Consider the following 25,245-nt stretch of genomic DNA (forward strand, 5'->3'; position numbering starts at 1 on the left):
TGTAAATAGAAAACCAGCCCCATGCATCTGGTCAGCTCTCTGCAACGCGCAATCCCAAGCTGACGTTTGGAGCTGAAAGAAGAGATCCTTCTGCTCTTGATATCAGGAAGTATTTTGCTATGTGGTCTTTCACAGGCTGCCAGAAAGGATTTTTTGGCCCACACTTAAGGAAACGGTTATGCAATGATCTCAGTCCCTGACAGCATCTGACAAACCCGACACATCAGAACAGAAATGTCTAGATATTAGGAAATCAGGTAAGTCAGCTCCTTAACCAAAACCTGCTGGGTTTGCTTATTCTTCCTTTGATATAAGAGGCTTGGTGAACAAACTGCAACCAGAGTTGGGCCTAGAAGAGGTCAGGGAGCATGGACTAAGGCTTAGCAGTGGCCAATCCTCCACACCCCATCCTCTACACTTAGAAAGAATGTACTCATGTCTCAGAGGTGTGCTCAGTGAAGGCAAGACAGTAAATTTTTAGTTTTCCATGGCAAATGGATAGTGGTATCTTTGGTACAAAATCACTGATTAACATGAAGTAACATAGGTATAACAATGAGGTGTGGCATCAAATCCTCAATGGAAGGAATTTTGCCTTTTTAAAAAGACACATTTCTCATTATCAATTTCCTACCCTTAGGCCTTATTCTTCTACCCTTATGTTGATATATGATGATGTGATAATCATTACTTTGACAATTCATTGACAGTGTCAAAAAAGGGTGATGGTCAGAACTACTAAAGAGGAAGAAACAGATGATGCTCTATATTTAATGAGTGAAATGCTACACACAGATGTTGTAGCACTGGTTATTTTAATGGAGTGACTTCCAAGGGCATTCAGGGGTTGGGTTTTTTTCCACAAATTAATAAGACAGGCATAGGATTTTGCAAGTCTGAGGAGATCTGAGACACTGTAAAATAAATTACTTGCCCAAACTCAACCAATAATTCTGAATGAGCCATGACTGCAAAGTGATTTCCTTTTGTTAAGGTCTGTGTGTACACATATGTCCTTATAGCAGGCTCTATTCCTTCACTGTGTTGTGAAATTTTTGAAAATAATAATTACCATTTAAATCTGAAGAACAAACGTCTAAAAACAGTCAAAAGCAGATGGGCAGGAAGAACGTAATCTGGATTTTCATAATTAATCACTCTTTTTTCATTGGAAGCCAGAGTTGCAGAATCCTAGCAAGGGTTTCCTTGTTATTTTAGGAGCTCTATACAATGTAATTCACTTGTTGTAAATGTTCAGATGTGCACACGGAAGGCTAGTAAAAAATTAATTAATTAACAATTGGGTTAAGTAGTTAACCAATATTGTAATTCTCTGAAAGTTAAAATTATACCTTGTCTTATTGAAAAGATAACCCAGAAAAATCTGCTATGAATCACGTATGTTAACAGTGTCTCTGGCTGCAGTGACGGTAACTTTTCTATAAATAACAGTAAGCCTCACTTAATAGCTTATTTGCCTTATGTACCACTTTGGAACCACACGTGATACCTACATACTGACCTGAGCAGAGAGGGAGCAAATGAAATATTCACAGACTAGATTAACTGTTGAATACACATTGCATTTTGCTTGGTGGCATAGAAGAAGAGTAACTTTTAATTACCTCTATCTGAAAGGTGACTCCATGCAAAATGACATCAGGTTGTCACTCTCACACAACCTGACGTAATTCCAGGTGTTAGAAAAGGCAACACTGCGGTAAGTATTCAGGGTATAGCAATAAAAGCATAGGAGATGGTTTTTCAAATTTTACCAGTCTATTGCTTCAGATGATAGCCCTGATTAATTTTGCCCAGTTTCAGGTCAGGAGAGGATTAATCCTTACAAGAAAGAAATATTGGTGGAGTATTGGTTGACAGCCAGTTAAACATGAGCCAGCAGTTGGCCCAGGTTGCCAGGAAGGCCAGTGGCATCCTGGCCTTTCTCAGCAATAATGTGGGCAGCAGGACAAGGACAGCTAGACTCGATGATCTTAAATATCTTTTCCAAACTCAATGAATCTATTTTATAAAAATGCCCATTTCTCTGTAGTGATCACAAAAGTAACCTGTGGAGGCTATGTTCATAGGTCAGGCAGCACAGCTAAGCCAAACGAATATGGGGCCAAGAACTGGATTCTGCAGTTGTCTACATCTTGAGCTTCTCATTGGCAATTCTGAATGCAGATCAATCAAATCTGAAAATTAGTCTTTTTATTTTTGCATAGTATTTCTCCATAGGAAGACCAGAGAAAAGTTTTCCTCCACTGTATCACTCACAAAAATGTGCCTGCATATGCACTAATTAACAAATTGTAGAGCATTAGCTTTTCCTACCTTTCAGAAAGTAAATAACTGACTTTACCCATATCCAGTATTTCCCTTAAGAGACAGACTCCCTAAAAACAACTAAGGCAGCAGTGGTTTCTAGGGATGATGTGTCCGTGAAAATACTATTATAGTCCCAGCATACAATAATTGCTTTGATATTTATCAATAATCCAAAAATTAACCACAGACAGGACAGATCAGGCTGTGAAACACTGAGTGCCCTTTTGCACTTTGAATCCAAGGGCACAGGAAACTGATAATGCCCGTTTTGCTTGCTACAAGTCCAAAAGAAATTGTTTTCTTTGTTTACTAAGGGTGATTTAATAGAGAACAAGAGCAGCTCAGAGGTTTGGAATTATATAGTTGCACATAGAGATCTGAGAAGCAGCAAAATCATAACTCTCAATGCCCTAACTTTTGGGTTTAATTTCACTTTCAACAAAATCAACAGCAAAACTTGTCATCCACTTCAAAACTATCTTTTATTCAGTGTAATTATAAAAATCTACACCTATAGGTTTGTTAAAGTTTCATTTCAGTTTTTTTCCTTACTATTTCTCCTAAAATTTTAAGGAGGGGCAATAATGTTAATCATGGGAAGAATGTTAAAAAGAAAATTTACTAACATTTAAACTTTGGCAAAAAGATTATGGTTACTAAGATGCTTCAAAAACAACACACCACTAAATGACAGCCTCATGTATGCTATCTGGTTTGTTTCCACCAAGCCCGACCATGTTTCTCTCAGATGTCACATGTTCTTACCTTGCCTCAAGACCGGTTTGCTGTCAATACGCTGACCTTTTTTTTCTTGCCCACAGTAATCCAATCAAGTAAGCAGAAATAAAACTTTCCTACAGCACACTGTACAATCTTCTAGAAGGCTTGAAAGCCACAGGTTTTTTAAGACGATTAAATGAAAGAGAGAACGACATCTCGACCCTTAAATCCAAAGCTAAGACATGAGTCTGCAGTTCAGTCCATGCCTGTTACTGAGCCTATTGCTGTTACTTTAAAATGAAAGTCTGTATTTTTTCAGACATGTCCATGTATGAGATTATAAATCAACATTTATTTCCCATAGCCCTAAAAAGAAGGGGCTGCATGCCCTTTTTTTTTTTTAAATGCTAAATACATATACACTATATTACATTCTAAATACTCTTATGGCATTGCTTGCAAGCAAAAAAGGGAATCAGGAAGTTATCCAAACAATAAAATAAGTAATTCCAATAGTAATATATTTTAAAATACTTATTTTCAATATTGATATTTGCAAATAATTACTAATATATTCACAAATATATGTATGAATATATTGTAAACTAAGTAGGGAATGGTTTTGGCAACTTTTCTAATCCTTTGCTTAAAAAGACTTATGCTTTCTCGGTAAATTTAAGTGAAGAAAGTAATATCTTAAATTCATGTCCCAACTTACTACACAGTTTCTTGCTTATGTAACAAATTTTAGTAACTGTAATTGCAGCTGTTGGCCTTTCATCTGTATAAGAAATGGCCTTTTTTTCTGCGTGAAATGTCATGTTGTAAAGAATAGCACCCTGGGCCATTCCCATGATAGAATCAAGTCCTCATTACCTTACTGGAAAACAAGAAATCAACCCACTACAGTGAAAAGACCTCCTGTTTCTTTCTCTGTAGAGACACAGGATAGGGAATTACTAATATGATACATTAAGGTACAATAAAATATGTCAATAGCTTAGTACATCATGTCCTTGGCCTCAGGCAGGAATGATTTTTTGTTTGTTAGGTGTCCAAATTTAAGGAGAAAAACAGACATTTTTCTCTGAATACCTAATTTGGAAAAAACCTATGAGAAATGTGCTGCTCAGAAACTTTAAATAATTGAGTAGGGCTTATGGAAATGGGTCACGAGGCAGAAGACAGGTAAAATGGTGTAGGAAGCATGCAAAATTACCATCCTATGGATCTGCACTGTTTCTCACTTACCTTTTCAGACTGACAATTATGTGTGCATATATGCACATGTATGCACAGGTGGGCCTACACACACACACACAAATGGTTAATGGTTCCAGTACAGACTGAGAATGAGACAATCAAGAGGTTACAAAACTACTTCATTATAATCTGTAGAGAAGATTCTGAGTGGCAGCAAGTAGTGATTTTACTTCAAAAACTGAACACAAAAACCAGTGGCCATATTCCTCCAAAATGCAGCCCATGATCAGTCTCTGACTAAATTTTAAAGGAATTTTGCAACTGGTTTTGAGAGGAGACTCAGATATTCTGTCTGTGACTTCCATAGAGAAACTAGGATTGTTGTGTCTGCTTCCAAAAAACTCATTCAGAACTGGAGAATTTAACAGTTTTTCATGGTTTCCAATATAGAGAGAATATAATAACTTCTTAATCCAAGCTTTGCGGAGTATTTAATAATTATGTATATCACTGCAGCACTACAAATCCAGCCCAGATCAAGACTTCAAACAGAATATGTTTCTACCAGAAACATTCTAAATTAAAAGTGTAGTAAATAAAGACAATGAATTTAAGAATAAAGCAGAAAAATTGGAATATTTAAATAAAAATATACAGAAAAGAGTAGTTGCTAGAGAGCCTGATGCTTTCAAATTACTTCAGATGACCTGTAAGTAATAATATGAATTATTTCTAACTACTTTGGAACAAAGTAATTCTTGGAGTTCCAAAATCTGATTTTTTTTCCACTCAAACACTTGATTGTTATAAATTTTAGCTAAGTTGGTGATTGTGCATGGCATCAGCAAAAGGACTTCAATCAGTAACTTGATGAAAGCTTGCAGCACAAATTAAAAAAAAAACAAACCACCAAAATTAACATCTGATTGATCCCAAAAGAGGTGCTCATCCTCTAGTGTTACAAACCCTGCAAACTTCAACTTTCTCCCTTGGGCAAAAGTCTACATAACTGGACAGGTCTTGAATGAAGCCTTGAAGGTCACCCAACACAGGCTGTGACAGCAGATGTGCCTTTTCCTTAGTGCTCTGTATCCACTAGAGCTGTTTTACAGTAATGTGAGAGGGTGAAGAGTTTACACTAGTTGGTTATGCAATAAATGTCACTGGTATTACTGCTGACTTCAGACTAGACTCTCAGCATTAAGCAGTTAAGAAGTGATAAAGCAGGATTAATTCCTGAGGAAAATTTTTGATTAATTTGTCAGTGTAGTTCGTAGTACAAATTCCCTGCTATCTTTATTCTTCCTCAAACAAGAAAAAATTTTGTGCCAATTTATTAATCCCTTAAGTGTAGGGCTTCATAGCAATTTTAATATCATTGCACAAAGGAAGTCATCCAAGAAGATAGCTATTTATAGCTATTCATGTAAATCACGATACGGAGAACACAGGAATAGTAATGGAATAGTGCAAAACACAGTAACTGAGCAGTAGCTGTTCTTTGAACTGCCCTGATGAAATTGCATCTGGCAGGGACAGTAAAATCACCCAAAGTGAGCCACTGTTGGTTAAGGCAGAGCAGTAGTTATACTGCTAGATAGAGCTGCATTGGAGGCAACACGAGCTCTGAACCCTCCACCTGCTGTAGAAACAAATACATGATCGACACATAAAATTCACATTGCTCTCCCAAGACCCAAGACCCAGCAAAGCAATGATGTTTTTCCAATACTGCATTATTTTTTCATTTCCTTTTTTCAGATAGAAACACATGTAAACCAGTGAACAACCAATGACAGCAAATACCAACTGTATTTCTTCTAAGATACAGGTATTGCCTGCAAAATAATGAAATGTGGTAACATACTACAATATATTGTCTGTTAGATGTAATTTGTTTGCCAAGAGCATGCCCTAAGGCTGCTGTAACTTGGGATTTTTAGTTTGCCTGTGTCACTGACCTGCACTTAACAATACAATTGCAAGAATTTCACACACACAAATTTACAATAAAACCAAACTAAACCCATACCATCTGATCTGCCTGTTTTCTCCAAAAGCAAAACAGAGCAACAATAGTACTACTTTGACTTATGTCCTGTTATACAAAAAGATGCTGCCTTCTACCAGATGTATCATTGACTAACACTTGCAAAGATCTATTGCTAGATCACATGGAGAAATAAACTATTTCTTTAAATTATTTCTAGAACATTTATGTTTAATAAATAATCAACAACTCAGTCACAGCTTGGGTGAGAAGGAAAAGACTGATGGTATGCTAACTGTAGAGAAGAGTAAGCATATATCAATGTTAATAAAACTATATACATGATAAAGCATGTTCTTCTCATCAGGTACTCTGAATAGTATTTATCTTTTTACACCGTGAGTTACTGAGAGGAGGAACTGTGATTTCATACAATTGTCTAAGGACCTAGTCTAATGGAGATCAGATTATCATCTCAATACTTTGGTAAGAAAATTAATAATAGTTAAAACATTTATGCTTGTCTTAGAACAGTACGGTGTCAAGAGCATTCTATAAGAAGGAGTTTTATTTCACAGGCCAAATTTCCAGAATTTTTAAATGCACAGCTAAGTATTACTAAGATATTTGGTTTGTACTGATAAAGGAAGATAGTGATTTTCAGGTAAGTACTTAATAAGGGGTTTTGAATAAAAAAAATTAATCACAAAACCAGCCACCTTTCTTTTTATAAACCTCTTATGCCTCCTCTTACGATGCATATCTGTGCATAATAAATTCATTACAATTACCCAGCATTTGCTCTATCTTGTCATTGTAGGTTCTAAAATAATTGTCAGCGCCCTGACAGAATTTGAATCTCTAGTTTGTGCCAATAGCACACTTACTGCCACACAGATTTATGGAACCAGCCATTAACTTAAATAATAAATAATAAAAAACAATGTTTAAATAAAAGCTGGCTGAAATACAATGGAATATGGCTAATCTAGGTTAAGGCAAAGGAAACTCCGTTCTTTATTCTACAGACTTAGGAACACCACTCTGGTCACAGTTTGCAGGTTAGGCAAAACATGGTAAATGTCTAGGGAGAAACTAGGAAGTATTATTTATATTGAAATTTATTTTATAAAGAGCAAAAGAGGTTGCTAGATAGATATGTCTTGTTACAGATGTTACAGATGTTTACCTACACTCATCTCTAATATATTTTCCCATCTGTTCTATATCCTGTGTATAAAACGCTTAATACTCATTTATTTCAAACAGATCTTTTTAAGACAAGTAGGGGCACATACCTTATTTTTCAGAACTTTCCTGACTTCCAGTTATACATCTCTTTTGTTGTAGGACTTTCTTCAGCCTGAACATAATATCCATTATGCAGTAAAAAAATTGAATTGGCTATAATCTTATTCTACAGTTGCAAAAGCAAAATCCATTAATTCTTGGAGGAAAAAAATCAGAGGAGAAAGGACAAAAAAGAATCTCTTTTCTCACCTCTGCAGTTGGCAGTGGAAAACTGACTCCTGCTAATAAAACCAAAAAACCCTCAGATCATCAGCAGGGAAGAAGCACTTCATCGAATCTAATTTTTTTGTCCTGTGGCCCTGGCAGTGAGCTGTTTGGCTGCCTGGGGAGTGTCACCACTCAGAAAGGCCAAGGTCACCCCAAAGTCAGCAGTGCCCAGAGCATCACTCTAAGTGTGGCCCCCTCAACACTGCAACAAGCACTGCTGTAGGGCAGCTTCCACCACTCCCATCCCATACACACACTTTAAAACACATGTTGTGGAAGGCTCACTACGGCCATTCAAAACAAGACAAGAAAAATAGGGGAGTCAGCTGTGCCTTACCACTCAAAATATAATGAGTGCAGCTCCACTGAAAATGAGCAATGAATGTGGGAGATCTGTATGTAATGGCACAGAAGTGGAGCCCTCTCATCACCAAAATCTGAAGAACTTGTAAAAGCCACTGGATTTTGTTAAACTTTTATTTGTGAGGTAAATCTGGAGAACTACTGGGGGGAAAAGTAGAGGAATATGGGTCAGATGGAAAAGCAGATGTACTATGCTGCTGTACCTAGGTCTGGCATTTCTGAACAAGCCTGGAAGCAAAACAATGGCATCTGAACATCTTCTCTGTTTTTCTCTGTTTTAAAGTAAAGCTCCTTCAGAGATTAAGCACCCCAAATCAGGCAGATATTTTGAGGTCTGGTATATTGATTTGGGGATTGAAATTCCACCCACAGTCTTCTGTAGCTCCCACATTCTGTTGACAATCTGGACTAAAGTACGGAAAAACATTTATAAACTCTCAAGACTTTGGGACTTCATATTCCTCTCCTTGTACAGCTTCTGGCACAACAAATTCAGTCACGTCTGCAGTTCTGAAATACAGCATGGCGAACAATTGCCAACACAGCTGGTTTTGTGCAGTCTCTAAGAAATATCATCTGACTTCTTTTTAATTACATATGCTCTTTATTTTTCTAATATATTGATGAGTATGTTTTCCCTTTGCTATTAATTAAAGGTGGCACAGTTTTAGCTTTCTTTTTCCCAGCATAATTAATAAGGGCTGACTAATGAATCTTAGTGGATGCCCACGATTTAAGAGCATTTAATCTACACTACATTTGTCTGCTGTCACTTTTGTTCATTACCAGGGTTCAAATGTACAAAACAAGAGATTCAGCAGTGAAAACTATAATCATTGTTTTGTAGTCAACAAATTACTGAGAGGTGCTAAAAGAAACAGAGAATAGTATCCATTTCACTGTACTAACAGTTGCATATATAAAGTGCCAGCCTTTGGTTATGTCTGAAACAGCAATCATAAAAACCCAAGGTAAACTAACAATTACTGCTACTAGAGTAACATTAAGTTAACACAGAAGTAGCTTAAAAATTTTTTATATAATAAAAACAGATAAAATGTGACACAAAACCAGACTTCTATCAAAGCAAAAGATGGACAATGACAGTGATGATGCTCACATTCCAAACATGTATTTTAAACAATGTAGCTATCTTGCAAGATCCAGATATCATAGCTCTATATTCACACACACGCTTGCACAAGTAGACCAACTGTGAAATGTCTGTAGAATAAGACTCTGATCTCCCTGAGAACATGAAACACTATGAACTATGAAAACTATGAAAACAAATCTTTTGTTGGTAGTGAGAGAAGAAAACTTATTCTATAGATAGAGTTACAGTTACTGTGGATTCAACATTAAGAAGCCCTGAAAAAGAACGGTTCAGGAGTTTCCTACAGTTTTTCCTATATGCATGCAGATAATTCATATTTTCCCTGTAACAGACACATATTAGATCATACATTATAATAGTGACTGTGCACATGTAGAGTTAATACAGCCACTAAGCAGAGAAGTACCTAAAAATACTGTTAACAACCGTTCTTTAGAATGCAAACACTGCCATCAAATGCAATGTGGCAACACTTGAGATCAATGTGGATCTTAAAATATCACACACAAGCTATTCAAGTCTTTTAAGACAACAAAATTGGCAATAAAATATTAACTATGCCTTGTTGGTAAAAAAAGCTCATTTTACAAATGTAGTTCTCCATAAATGTAGAAAAACTGTCTTAACTATACCATAAGCTATTTATCTAAAATGCTACTGTCAGTGAAACAGATGTCATTGCACAATATCCTTGTGCCACCCACATTCTGTTCTTCTAGCTGCCAAACAGAACTGTTGTGAGTTATTTCCTGAATCATCAGATTCAAGCATTTCTGCAGTGATCTCCATGCTACATTAAAGAAAGTACTTAACAACTGAAATGTAGTTTCACATGATGTTTTACTGCAACATAATATATTCAACGAATCTTCACCAGGACAGATAACAAGAAAAGGCCGAAACCTTAGCAGAGGATCAAAAAAGTCTAATTTTTAAGAACTTTGAACATCAGCTTTTCCCATTTTCCTCTTCCAGTCTGTCATACTCAATTTCAGGCTTCTGTTTTTAAACACCTTCATTCAGCTGAGGAAGATGTAAAATTAATTTAAAAGTTTCTACCTCAGTCCTAAAAAATCATCTTTGCAGGATAGCTACATAAAACCTAAAAATCATGCCACAGAATAAGTTAGGCTGGAAGGAACTTGTGGGTATATCTGATGGTGGGATCATACTACTTACTGTACGGCACATAGCTCATAGGGCTCAGTGTCTCTTGTCAGGGACCCATCTTGATCTGCATATGCCATATGCCATCCTACATTGAACAACTTAAAAACAATCTGCTTTTTGTCTTTTCATGTTGTCTCGCTTTTTCATCTGTTCTCCTTTTTTTTCATCCTTTTCACAGTGATCTCTGGCATTCCTCAGTATCAGGCTTCCTTGACGGTTACATGGGGCTCTCCACACTTCAACTCTCCACAGTACAAACAGGATCTTGCCAATACACCCTATGAATTCTAAATGCATAAAGCTTGTAGTCTGTTCTCATCGGTGTCACAAAATTGTTCAGAAAATTCAAGTTACCAGATTTTCTCAGCATGGACTCTTTAATAGTCCAGACTGTATTTGTTTGAAAGCTTGTGAAGGAAAATAGTGAGTACAATGAAATTCATATAGAGTACTCTGTCTACATTCACATTTGTACAAGTAACCAACATACTAAAGAAAATAAGATCAGAAAAACTAGCTAAGTTCAAATAGTAACACTTTTCTAGTAAAAAAAAAAGTGCTTTAATTCTTAAAAATGGGAAAGGAATCTGAAAGGCATCTATAGAGATACACGTGCATTCGAGCAACCTCATGAATACATCTAGAGCAGGTGAAAGCTAAGTAGAAAAATCATTCATATCTAAGACCTTTTCTCATGGGAAATACTGTCCTTGAGAATGTAAAACTTTCTTCAACCCTTCCAGACAACTGATAATAAAAATACTCAATATTAAAACACATTTTAGTATCTCAAGAGGTTTTTTATCTGATCAGATTTTTACTCTTTGATACTTGCTTGCTAATAAGCAACCTAACCCTTCAACTATCCAGCTTTATGATGCCTTATTTAGACTTCTCAAATTTCTTGAGCTGCTTTCAGATTACAACAGTCTTAAAGATAAATACAACATACAAGTTTTTTTAGCAGAACATTTGCCAGTTTGGCAGCAGCAGAATCAACAACAGATAGGCAGAGGAAGCATTGGTTAGAGGAAAGAGAATTTTCTACACTCTCCTGAAATAAAATTATTCCAAGACACACTAACCCACCAGTTTCAGAGAGCTGCCTAGCAATTCTCTGCCCTAACTGGGGAAAAGAGAGTGAAAAAGCTTCTATGAGAAAGCCCCTGAGAGTGCAAATTATGTGTTTAGTATACCAAATTGATTATATACAATTTTATATTGCATTGACAAATCACAATCTTGATGACTTGGAACAATCTAAGCTAACAGCTAACACTGTAGAAATTAAGCATCCTTTGCCACCAATAGCCAAGAGTATCACTTCCATGATACTTAAAACCCTCAGTGTTTAGGAAATAAACACACGTGTATTGCATTTGGTACTAGGCGTCAGATCTCAGACTATAAAAAGATTTTATCCTTTGCTTTAGACAGTAACTTTTAAGCTAAAAAACCTAGACATCTCTATCAGGCCTAGGATAGGGTTTTTTCCTTGTGTTTTTTTTTTTTTTTCTTTTGTTTTGTTTGTTTGTTTTTAATTTAAAAGCAAGAAAAACAATTGTCTAATAATAGTAAATAAATGAACACAGAACTTCACAGGGATTCTTTCCAAAGAACATAATCTGTAACATAATTCTTGCTATGAGAAAATCATGAGTTCATTCATCTTGCTAAATGCTATTCCACCAAATAATAAAATAATTCATAATGACTTATAATTTCAAAGTGTCAATGGAATATTCAAAAATATGTCTTTACAGCATGACTTAAGGAGGAAAACCATGGTCTGACACCTTCAGAAGCTGTTTTCACCAGGAAGCAGAAAATATTTATTAGCTAAATTGCAATAAAATTAGAGCATCTTTTATCTCCCTTTACCCCTAAATGATTTGTGAACACATTATTTTATCATTTTAATTAGCTTCAAGATAATTCAGGAAAAACATTTTCATGAAACATACAATGCAAAGCTTGTGTTTTTAGGAAAAGTAGTCAGTTTTCTGATTTTTTTCATCCCTATCTGAAATTGTGTACCTATATTATGAACAAACTCTAAGTAATTAAAATATGAAACAATGAGTGGTCCTAAAGGTATCTTTAAAAATCAAATCCATCTAGAGTACTTCAAATATAAATAATGTTGAAAATGGCTTGCAAATGATTTATTCTTCTGTTCATAATTGAGCATTTACTTTGGTATATAGCTACTCTACCTCACCCTATAGCCTGAACAACACGAGGCAGTTGCTTTTCATATTGATAATTGTTTAAGACCAGTTATAGATTTACATTTTCTGTCCAGTTTATGGGCAGATGAAAGTGCATTAAATGGTTGCTTCATATACCATAGTCTTCCTAGTATTACACACATTTAGCACAAACTGTCAAATACTTACAATGCACTGTGAAATCTTACATTACTTAGAAACCAACTAACATAATTAAAGAAGCCCTTCATTAATTAGAGCAAGTACTTTGTTGCTGTTGACCTTTCTTTTCATTTACTTATAACATCCCAATTGAGCATTTTGAGAAAGATAAAGATGAGTATGCTAATTTTTGGAAAAAAAAAAAAAAAACCAGAACAAAAGTGAAAAAAATAAAGTTACAAGTAAGTGTACAGCTGTTAAGCCCAATTAGAAAATAAAATAAATAAATGAGAATTTCTGGATTTTAATTTTGGTGGACTAGTTTTGTGTCTTGCCCTAAAACTGAATGCACCTGTCATAACTGCTAAAATATCCAGCTCTCTCTTCAAAAGTAGGCTTCCATGAGTCACAAACGAGTGGTCTTCTCTATAGTTATATGTGGTCTGTTTATATGCTTGTGCATTTATATCAGTGGATTGTGTCTCTTCCAAACCCTTCATACAGGACTGTTAAACAAAAGAAACAAAACAGTGAACAGCTAACTGCCTGATACTTTGAGTAATTACTGCATAATACAACCTTATCTGATGAATAACCCCAATGTCATATAAAAACAGGCAATTCAATTTCAGAATTAAGCATCCAATTAAAATACTACTACATATATATGTATTTATGACTTCAGCTTCATAGGTCCCTTAAATACTGTCTGCTCTAAAAAGAGAGCTGGTTAAAAGATCATAATATTTGCTGAAGACCCACCAAGCCCTCTGTGCATAACTTTCATTCTCTACTTGAGGTCAAAAATTAGTTTGCATAGTTGGAAATACCATAAATGGGAAACATCCTCCTTAAACAGAGGACCTATGAGTTTTGCCATTGTGGTCACTGTTTTTCAAGAGATTTCTTTCATGTAATTGCCACTAATTACAGCAGGAAGCTATTATTTTATTATCAGCATCGGTAGATGAAAAATGCATTTAAAAATACCTTTGTATACTGTTCTGAGTAATTTGGGGGGTTTTGAGTAAGAAAATGCATTAAAGGTCTTTAAAAACCCAAATTTTGTCACAAGATTCTCTCCAGATATTGTTACTGCTTTATCCAAAAGCTTAGGGAAAAAAATAGTAGCTATATTTCAGACCTCACCAATGTGCCAAACTGCTGAGTAAAGGTTTGTGTCTTTTTGCTGGCTTTTTTTTCCTTTCTTTCTGTGTGATCGGGATAATTCTGAAGCTAAATTGATTCACTAGAAGGCTACTCTTGTTTTTTATTTTCAGTCAGTGTTGACTAAACAAAAAGACATTTGAGCGAAACATGGAACTATTTCATATTGGTTACTGTACTATATTGGTTACTGTACTATATTAGGATCCTTATGATATCAAAGGGCTCAGCACTTACAAGGACATTATTACATATAATTCAATAAAAATTGACCAACCTTTCCTTCAGCATCTGTAGTTACCTTCTCAACCTTGTTCCTGTTTAAAAATTTCTTCACCCATTCTTCTACTTGAACATTGAACTTCATGAAAGTCACATAGAAAAAATATGCTGTCAGGAGTGTTACGCTTTCCCACCACATTATGAAGTTATCCAGAAAAAAGATGATTAGCAAGATCAAGTCAATGATGTAAAAGGACATATCTCGAAAGAGTGGCCACCATGTAAGGTTCAAGATCTCTTTAGAAAATAAAGCACACATTCCAATAACAAATAGGATATTGAACACGGCAGATCCCACTATTGTACCAATGCCAACATTGCTGTGGGATATAAACACTCCTATTAAAGAAGTGAAGAGTTCTGGGGCTGACCCACCAGCAGCCATGAAGGTTGCCCCTGCCACATCATCAGAAATGGCCAGTTTTTCAGTGATGACAGTCAAGGAAGGAACAAAGAACTCATCACAGACTATAGCTAAGGCTATAAACATGTAAATCATTCCAATTATATGCAGGATCACTGCTCCCTGTCTTCTCTCCTCAAGAGAGAAAAGGTCTGTGGGATACTCTCCCTTTGAATGATCATCTGTTTCATTGTCATGCCCAGCTTCATATTTCATAGAAGCATGTGGGTCTAGAGTGCCATTTTGATTCTGTTCAGTGAAATCCAACAGAGTTCTTTGGTGCCCACGCACCAGCTTTTGGCTATCTAGGCTGCTGACCAGTGCCATGCTATGTGGTTCCATCTTGAAAAAGGCACTCATTGAAAGTGAGAAAGTACTAATGGCCACTACACTAACAAGAAGCCCTACGATTCGTATCAGTCTCAGTTTTTTCCAAACATTCTGGTGCCGTCTGCAACGAAACAGTGGTTCTTCCAAACACCATTCCTCCAAGACACCAGCAAGAGTTTTTTTCTGAAGAGCCATTTTGTGTGAGATGCCGAGGGAGTCAGATGAACTGTTCCTTCATACTTTTCTCCAGCTTTGAAGTTAGAGGTGCTTTAAAAGTCTTCCCAGAATCAAGTACTTTTACTCTTCGCAGGATGTATTTTCTTCATTAGTCTTAAAAGGACAAACATATTATTAATATTAGTGAAAGGGCATGTAATTAGAAGCTTCTAAAAGACTGAGTGAAATTTAAAATTTAAAGCAGAATACTACCAACTGTAGCATAAAGACCTGTCACATCCCACCAGACACAGCAATGACATTTTTGTTTAAGCACTAACTGTGGATAACAACTATCAATACTCTGATCATTTTATGCCTCTCATATGCCTATGAGCCACTGCCCTCCTCAGTTGATGACAAAAAAAAATCCTAGTAGAAGGTAAAAATTCTCCACAGATCTTGCATAAAAATGAAGAAATTACTATTTACCAAAGATTATTACCTCATGTAATTACTTTCTACTATGATCATGTAATGTCCAAATCCCAAATGCAGGGGCAATAATGTTTGAAAAAAAAGCAACATGCTAACAAGCATCTCATCAGACCTTTAGGCAGCTGAGGCAGCATTAATTGAAATATTATGTATGCATAGAGCAACAGTCATTGATATGTACATAAAACACAATGCTGTTGGAACAGGATCGAAATGCAGTGTCTTCTGCTCCTCTGTAAAATCGACTCAGGTTTATAGAGAACTCAACTTGCTTCTGATCAGACCTAGGACATTAGCTTGGATGAGTCAAGACAAAATTTTCAATCACCCCTGGTTTCGTTTGGGTTTATGTCAAGCATTCAGCTATAAATGTAGAATGTTACTAAGAATACCTATGTGGTACCTTTTAAAAGTACTCCTCTTACAGATCCTTAAGAAAATAGTTTAGATTTACAAAAGAGTTGATAATGAAACAAATGAAACGGTGAGAAATTATGTGAGAATGACTATTCATGTATGCCAGAGAGGAGCATACTGGATAAACGTAACTTCTAAAACAGGAAAAAAACCCCTCTAGACAAGAACAAGTGCTTCGGTTATTAAACTTCCAAAATATTCGGAAGAATATTTGTAATGTAGAAATTAGTTACATATGCATCATGTTCAGTAGTGTGCATTTTATATGAAACAAGATATAAGATACTCTTTTAATAGAACTGATTATTAGTATTACTGCCCAAAAAATACTTTGTTACATCTCTTATTCAAGTAATTTGTAGCAACAGCTGAATACTGAACAATCTATTAGTCAGTAGAAGATTGATTTTGTATTCTCAAATGCAGGATTTCAGCTATTACATGCAGTTATTTCCATAGAAGTTATTAAGTAACTTGCAGTTTCTCCTGATTTTTTTTTCAAACAGTTTCCATATTAAGCGATGTCATGAAGACATACTCTATCCTCAAGATACAGCACCGTAGCGGAGATATTTTATTTTCCATCTCAGAGTTACTACTCGACGGACTGCCACAAAAACATTAAGCTGGAAAGTCACCGGAATGGCACCGTCGCTGCCGTGCGCAGCCGGCGGCGACGGGCCGATGATCGCGCTTCCCTGACCATCACACGAACGGGGTACGGGAAGAGCGCTTGGGCTCTCTCCTGCCTTGGAATTTGCACGGCCTGCCGTGCCAGACCGCTCCCGACACAGCGGACCCCAGACCCCGGTGGAGCGCAGCGCAGCATCCCGGCCGCCCCGCCTTTTCCCTCGTCCCCCCGCAGAGATGCCGCAGACGCTCGCCTAAGTCAGCCCAACTTCGCACCGATCCGCGCCGCACAAACTTTTTCCCCCTCTGAAAGGGCAGTGGATCCACTTCCAAACGCGGAGAGCCCCGGAGACACCGACCGGGCGGCTCGGGGCACCGGTCACCCCTCGGCAGCCGGTCCCGCCCATGGAGGCGGGAATTTGCGGCTGGGAGTCCCCGCATCGCCGCAGCCCAACCCCCGCCCGCGCTCCCCGGCGGCGCTCACCCGGAGCTGCGCTGCGCTGCGCGCCGGCCCGCGGGCGCTGGGCAGGGGCGCGGGAACAAGCCGGGATGTGCACAGGGATCGGCGATCCGACCACGGTCCCTCGCGGCACTGACTGCGGCGGGCGGCGGCAGCGGTCCGCCCCATGCAGGCGGGGCAGGCGGCGCCCCGCCCCCCGCCCGCCACGCTTCCCACGAGAGTTTGATCAGAGGCCAAGCAAGGCTGGCAGGGAATCTGTTTTTTTTGTCTTTTCACCTTCATCTTGAGTTAGCAGGTACGGCTTAACTTGGGTAAAATTCAGCGTTTCTAGCAAAGGTCACAAGCCTCGAGGAGTAAGGTAATTTTAAGGCCTTCTGATTAAAATATCCTTTATGCGAAATGTTTTCTGAAGGGAAATCAGGACATGAAAGAAAAAGACATTTAGTCTTGGCTTTAATTTTAAGGAAGATGACATGCCCACGATAAAGTTATTAATCATGATTCATTTACTGCTGAACAGAGATTTCTTCAAACTGCAATTCAAAGTCACCACAGAGAACAATAAAGATGCACTGAATATACAAGAAAACAGGCTAAGTTCTTAGCCAGAACTATCCCCCTCTATTTTGATCTTCATCTTTCAGCATTATTATTTCTCCAAGAAACTGTGTTTTGTTTAGTAATTGCTTCAAAATTCACATGCATTAAAACTGTTACAATGCAGCTCTATCAAAGGTAATTCCTGGTGGCACATGCTGGAGATCAGTTAAGAGTTACACAGGTAATGCTTTTTTGAAATCATATTTGCACTCATCCTCTATACTGTTTTTAGAAAAACCTGCATGGTAAGTCGTGAATAAAACAAAGTAATCTGGTGCACCTGAAGTCTGGAAACATGGGGGCCAAGCACTCCGTGCTAAATTTCACGAGTTCTTACTACACTGTTGGGAACTAGGTGAACTACCATCAGACCTTCGTGATGCAGTCATCATCACGTTGTATAAGAAGAAAGTAGTTAAATCAGACTGTTCAAATTACTGTGGTATTACTCTGCTTTCCATTGCTGGCAAAATCCTGGCAAGAATACTTTTGAACAGACTAATACCCGCTATAGCAGAAGGAATTCTACCTGAAAGCCAATGTGGTTTCAGAGCCAACAGAGTACCACAGACATGGTATTGGTTCTCAGACAACTGCAAGAGAAGTGTAGGGAACAGAACAAAGGTCTCTATGTAACCTTTGTCAACCTCACCAAGGTTTTCGATACTGTGAGCAGGAAAGGTCTGTGGCAGATTTTTGAATGTTTAGGATATCCTCCCAAGTTCCTTAAAATTATCATCTCACTCCACAAGAATCAGCACGGCCAAGTCAGATATGGTGATGCACTTTCTGAGCCCTTTCTAATAACTAATGGTGTGAAACAAGGCTGTGTTCTTGCACCAACCCTATTCACAATCTTTTTCAGCATGATGCTCCAAAGGGCCACAGCAGACCTCGATGATTGGGACAGTATCTACATTCGATATCGTACTGATGGAAGCCTTTTCAACCTAAGGCGACTGAAGGCACATACTTAGACCTTAGACCATCTTGTCCAGGAGCTGCTTTATGCTGATGATGCCGCCCTCATCGCTCACACAGAAGCAGCTCTGCAGTGTTTAACATCCTGCTTTGCAGACGCTGCTGAGCTTTGGGGGCTGGAAGTCAGCTTAAAGAAGACAGAAGTTCTCTATCAACCTGCACCTCAGGAAGTCTTCCATCATCCCCATGTCACCATTGGCCAATCAGAGCTCAAATCAGTCCAGCAGTTTAATTACCTCGGTAGCCTCATCTCCTCGGATGGTAAGATTGACGGAGAGAGAGACAACAGGTTAGCAAAGGCATATAGTGCTTTTGGAAAACTCCACAAAAGAGTATGGTGTAATAAACACTTGAAGAAAAGTACAAAGATCAGTGTTTACAGAGCCATAGTGCTGCCTACTCTCTTGTGTGGTTCTGAATCATGGGTCATCTACCGCCACCACTTGCATCTCCTAGAACGCTTCCATCAACGCTGTCTCTGTACAATCCTAAACATCCACTGGTCAGATTATGTGACTAACACATCTGCTCTAGAACAAGCAGCAACCACGAGTATTGAGGCCATGTTGCTGAGAACACAGCTGCGTTGGGCAGGGCACGTCTGAAGGTTGCAGGACTACTGCCTCCCTAAGATCATGCTTTATTATGAACTTGCCACCAGCTGCTGCAAGAGAGGAGCTGAAGGCGTTAATAGCAGGTCTATTAGCTCCCAGGATGGAGATATCGACTGGGAAAACTTTCGGGTGTGTCCTTGATGATAAGGAAGTCAGTACGCAGCCCTGATGGAGAAAACAAAGGCAGGCTGTAAAGTTGGTAGGCCTAAGATGTGGGAACTGCAATAAGACCTTGAGCTTTGCCAAATGTATTGCCCATAGAACCTAGCCAATGAAATGCTGTTGCTTGCTTACTAAAAATAAGGATACTGCTTGCTGCTAGCAAGTGGTATAAAAAAGCAGATGAGAAAATAAAGAAGAGGAAGACATCTTTTTGCACATAACTGACTTTATCGGCCGTCACGACTCTACGCTGACATATGGTGACCCTCGACGTGATACTGCATTACTGACCATCGGGTGATGGATGGTGGTGACGGAGCTGGGCGTAGCTGAGAGCAGTGAGGAAACTGCCTGGTCCCAGACCTGAGAACTACTGACACCTGGAAAAGTTGAGCCACCAAGAACAAAGACTGTGATAATGGGGAATCAGATGTTTAAAGAGGAAAAGTTGGTGCTGTCCACTTGGAAGCACTTCCTAAAGCGTAAAGGTGTAACTGTTGAAGATTATGATTTGCAACATTTGCTGCTATGGTGTCGAAAGCAAGGTTTTGAAGCTAACACATCAGTTGCATTTAGAGTAAAGACTTGGGAGAAGGTGGGGGATAAACTGTGGAAAGAGGTTTATAAGGGTGCTAAGAGTGCTAAGGAAGTAGAAGGTTTGCCTGCCACCTGGCATATATTGGTTGAGACTTTAAAAGACTGGCTTAATGAACAAGTTTCGGAAGGTATTCAGTTGCCTGAAACAGAGCCTCTGTCAGATACAGAAGGACACGAAGGGGAGGAGGGAACTTCAGTTGCTGGGGCATCACCGCCTGCTACCTCCCCCTCTGACAATGAATTGCTTGCTTTAGCAGATAAAAAAGAAACAGTGTAGCATTTGGATACACATACTAAAAAATCTACCAAGGGTCCAGCTCTAAAAACCCCGAAAGGTTCAGAAGTTCACTATCCTGCACTCCACACGCTTGTTAAAACTCCTTGTAAATACAAGACCCCTACTGAGATAGTCCCTTACCAGTGTAAGACAGCTATGGAACTTGTAGAGGAATTTAAAGCTAAGCAAAGGCGAGCGTCCTCTGTTCTTCTGCCAGAGGAGGAGGAGGAGGAAGACGAGGACACTGATGAAAACAATGAGGATGATATACCTAATAAAGGCTTGTATTATTTGGCATCAGCCTCCCCAGTAGATGATGCAGATGTGGAGGAAACTGAAAATGCCTCCGTCCATAGTCAAGCCTTACAACCTGTACATAAGGGGTCCCGGAGCCAAAAGCCACAAACACTATCTGATCCATGGACTTTGCCGGCAGTCACCACTGTCACAGTCATGCCACGTCATCCTAGAAAGTTTTGGGAGACGGTGCATGTACAAGCTGCAAAAAGGGGGGAATGGGAGTTGTTGGACAAAATTGGGCACCCCTCACAAGCTATGAAGGACACTGCATTTGTTCTGGGAATAGGGCCAGGAGTAGAAGCTTATCCTGTTTTTAAGGCAGCTCCTAACTTGGAAAGCAAGATGAACATTATCTATTTGCTTGGAAAGCTATTCAGGATTTGCAAACGTATGTGGTAAAATATGGTGTAAATTCTTCTGAAGTGATGCGTGTGATTCATGCAATTAATGCTGATTTGCTCACTCCTTATAATATTGACCATCTAGCTCAAGTTTTATTTGAACCTGTACAATACGAAGTGTTTAATTCTAACTGGCAGAAACAGGCAGAAAGAGTAGCTATGGAGAATATGAGACTTTCTCCAGGGGACCCCAGACTGGGTGTAGGAGTGGAAGCCTTATTGGGAAAAAATTGTTTTAGTAGCCCTGATTTACAGGCCCGGTGGGATCCTATTGTGTTACAACAATGTCAGCAGGTGGGAATGTTAGCTCTGACTAAAACTATGGAGCTTGCTTCCCCTCGTCCTAGATATACAACAGTGAAACAGGAACCGAGGGAACCTTTTTTAAAGTTTGTTGAATGTATTGCAGTTTCATTGGAAAAGCAGGTAGATGATGAAATCCTGTGTCAGGCACTCCTAAAGCAGTTAGCAAAAGATAATGCAAATGAAAATTGTCAGAAAATTATGGATGCATTGCCAGGAGACCCATTTGTATCTGATATGGTATCTGCATGTTCCAAAGTGGGTACTGTAGATCACCAGATGACTGCCCTTGCTGCAATACTGCGTCCTAGCCCTCGATGCTATAACTGTAATAGAGAAGGACACCTTAAGGCTAACTGCCCTGATAAAAGCAATGGGGAAAAGCCAAAGGTCTTACCTAATCCTCCTGGTATTCATTGTAACCGTTGTGGGAAGCTAGGACACTTTGCTAAACAATGTCGCTCTAAGTTTCATGCCAATGGACAGCCTCTCCAGGGAAACGGGAAAGCCAGCGCGAGGAGGAGGCGCGCTCAGACACAAGTACCTTCATTGCCACAGTACAACCTATGCACCCCCCTGATGCTCCCCTCTGCTACCAGCTCACAGGGAAAACCAGCGGAGCAGCCAGTATGGATGTATCCACCTCTGCAACAGTAACAATTTCTTCTACAGATATTGTCAAGGTTCCCTTAGATGCTAAGGGACCTATCGGACGTGGACTGAGTGCTTTGTTAATCGGGCGATTGAATAGCACAATTGCTGGGATAATTGTACATGTTGGGATAATTGATGCAAACTATACAGGACAAATTTGTGCCATGGTCTCTACCCCCTACCCTTCTGTTACTATTCCAAAAGGAACTCAATTTGCTCAGCTTGTGCCTTTTGTGAGTTGTGTTCCCAGGACAGAGAACTGGGAAAGACATGCTGGAGGATTTGGATCAACAGGACCTCCACAAGTATTTTGGTCACAGACTATTTCACAGAAACGTCCACAGATGACTTGTGAACTGTGTAATGGGAAACCCTCGTCTTCTGCTGTTAAGGTGACTGATTACTTGACACCGGTGTGGATATATCCATCATCTCAGCGTATAATTGGCCAAGCTCTTGGCCTCTGGTGTCCTCTGATTCAGGTGTTGGGGGGTTGGGGGAACTACACAGTGTTACATTGCAGCTCATTTCATCCTGATTTGTAATTCTGAAGGGCAGGCTGCAACTGTAAGACCATATGTCACTCCTGCTCCTCTTACTCTGTGGGGAAGGGATTGTCTGGCTCAATGGGGAGTTAAAATTGCCACGGATTTTTAACTGGGGCCACTGTGTTTTTGCAGGGCGACAAACAGCCTACATTGGCACTTATATGGTTAACTGACACTCCAGTGTGGGTACAGCCACAACATCTAGGTAACCCTGATGAAAGCACTGAACCAAACTACCTTGTGTGCCTCCTTGGTGAAACCAGAGCTACCTTTTCACACATGCCTTGTTGGGCACCTGTAAATAACTCTGATGCAGTGAAACTTGTTTCTAATGGTACATGATTACCTGATTTAGCAACAAAGGCTTGTAATGCTTCTGCGCAGAGCTGCATCGCAAATGTAAACGACTGGCTTGTTAAGCTACCAGTAGGCATTGCACAGTAAGAGTTAGATATTTTGGGTACCTTAACTGCTGCTGCTTGCTTTTATTTTGATTATACGGGTGCATCAGTGCTGGTTAATAAGTACAGTAAGGGAGATGATGCTTCTGCTACCACAGAAACCCTTTCACAAGACTTGTCTCCAGATACGCCCTTTTACCAGAATGCATCTGCTTGGTGTTTATAGACACACAAGCGATCCTCACCTGGTGTAACACTTCCTCGTCAACTCCTGAAAGGATACTTTTTGATTTGTGGCAATCGGGCATGGCCAGGTATTCTGGTGAAGCCCACTGGGGGACCCTGTACCTTTGGTAAATTAGGTTTGCTTACCCCCACAGAAAAGCTTTTGTTGAATCATTCCCATCTCTAAAGTCACATTTTGACCAAACGGTCACTGGCCCTTGACTCTAAATGTGGGGACACGTTAACTTTGTGGAGTCAGGCATCTATTGTGTCTGCCTCTCTGTTTTTGCCACAAGTTGCCTCAGCAAAAGCATTAAAGCAAATCAATGCCTTGGTGTGCTGGGTGACCAGACAAGCAAATTTGACCTCAGATACTTTGTATAAGCTTGCCACGGATGTAGATAGGGTATGGCATGCCACACTGCAGAATTGTGCTGCTATTGATTTTTTGCTATTGGCACATGGACATAGTTGTCAGGAATTTGAAGGCATGTGTTGTTTAAATATCTCAGATCACTCTGAATCCATCTACAGACAAATTGCCACACTTCAGGAACAAACAAAGAAGATCACACAGGAAACTGTTTTTTTTGGCCTGGAAGGTTGGTTGTCTAGTTGGGGCATTTCAGGTTGGTTACTGTCCTTACTCAAGACGGGTGTCTTAGTTTTGATAATAGTTGTGGTTGTGCTAGTAATGTTACCATGTATTGTGTCATGTTTGCAAAGGGCCCTGCAAAAGACGACACAGGGAATATTTCTTGCACAATTACAGAAAGGGGGAATTGAAGGGGTTAATAGCGGGTCTATTAGCTCCCAGGATGGAGATATCGACTGGGAAAACTTTCGGGTGTGTCCTTGATGATAAGGAAGTCAGTACGCAGCCCTGATGGAGAAAACAAAGGCAGGCTGTAAAGTTGGTAGGCCTAAGATGTGGGAACTGCAATAAGACCTTGAGCTTTGCCAAATGTATCGCCCATAGAACCTAGCCAATGAAATGCTGCTGCTTGCTTACTAAAAATAAGGATACTGCTTGCTGCTAGCAAGGGGTATAAAAAAGCAGATGAGAAAAATAAAGAAGAGGAAGACATCTTTTCTGCACATAACTGACTCCTTGTATCTTTATCGGCCGTCACGACTCTACACTGACCCGAAGAGAAGATACAAGGACTCCCTGAAACAACATCTCAGCCTTGGCTGAGATCAACATAACTGGTCTACTCTGGCCTCCAATCAGGAGGTCTGGAGACACACTATTTATAACACTGCTGATGCCTTTGAGAAAGGACACAGGATCACTCTTGAGGAGAAAAGACAATGCAGAAAGACTCATGCCTTGCAGAATATACCACCTAAGGAGTCTTTCTGCTGTGCCTTTTGCTACCAGACATGCCTGTCTCGTATTGGCCTTTTTAGCCAACAGCGCGCTTGTAACAAATGTGGGTAGAGCCCTTCCCAAATCTTCGTTCATGAAACCTAGCCATGATGATGATGATGTAGGCGAGCCAACACCTCAGGAAGACCCTCATTGGTGCATGGCAGTTAGGAAAGACCTTCATGTGGAAATCCTTAAAAAATGCAGAGCCCAGATGAGAGCAAAGAGATTCAGGTGGTTTGGGAGGGACAGTGTTTGAGATCTGGGAAGAGTTTGTTAAACAGCTCACTAATGCTGCTCTGCTTTCAGTGACATTCTTTTCACATTCTGAAAAATCCTGCAGTAAGAGGTGAACTCTCAATCTCTTTGGTGTAAAGAATAACTTTGATTTTTACAACTTCTACCTTTTTCATTTTGAACTCTGACTTCATCCCTTGGCAAAGAGAAAATAAGTGTTACTTGGTGCTTCATGAAGAATACAATACTATAAGAATTTTTATTAAGTGATAAAACAGAGATATTGCAGGAATCATTAAGGTATCACAGGAAAAATAAGGATTGTAGGGGTAGGCCTGGGATTCATACTCTATATTTCCACACTGCCAGTTTATAGCACCTGGGTAATTTGGATTGCCCTCAGCATTGACTGCAAATCCATAAGTTCCTCTAAAGACTTATAAAAT

The 25,245-nt window shown here is 39.2% G+C and overlaps 1 protein-coding gene and 1 long non-coding RNA gene across 5 annotated transcripts in view; one reads left to right on the top strand and one right to left on the bottom strand.

Annotated features, from left to right (window-relative positions):
- The window catches only part of SLC24A2 (solute carrier family 24 member 2), a 151,814-nt gene extending 134,513 nt beyond the window's left edge, over positions 1 to 17,301 (bottom strand). For 3 of the 4 annotated variants that reach the window (XM_064643148.1, XM_064643147.1, XM_064643145.1), the window contains exons 1-2: positions 17,152 to 17,301; positions 14,229 to 15,296 (exon numbers count right to left, since the gene is read on the bottom strand). In XM_064643148.1, the coding sequence (XP_064499218.1) occupies positions 14,229 to 15,161 (933 nt within the window). In that variant the 5' untranslated portion in view covers positions 15,162 to 15,296; positions 17,152 to 17,301. Of the gene's footprint in view, positions 1 to 14,228; positions 15,297 to 16,943; positions 17,074 to 17,151 lie in introns of those variants that run through there. The other variant, XM_064643146.1, reaches the window with a different exon arrangement.
- On the top strand, positions 5,873 to 10,704 carry LOC135407785 (uncharacterized). Its single transcript, XR_010427027.1, has 3 exons — positions 5,873 to 6,085; positions 6,612 to 6,730; positions 10,591 to 10,704. It is a non-coding gene; the product is annotated as an uncharacterized LOC135407785 (long non-coding RNA).
- Positions 17,302 to 25,245: the final 7,944 nt, after the last annotated feature.

The sequence above is a fragment of the Pseudopipra pipra genome, chromosome Z, assembly GCF_036250125.1.
Source record: "Pseudopipra pipra isolate bDixPip1 chromosome Z, bDixPip1.hap1, whole genome shotgun sequence".
Lineage (NCBI taxonomy): Eukaryota > Metazoa > Chordata > Aves > Passeriformes > Pipridae > Pseudopipra > Pseudopipra pipra.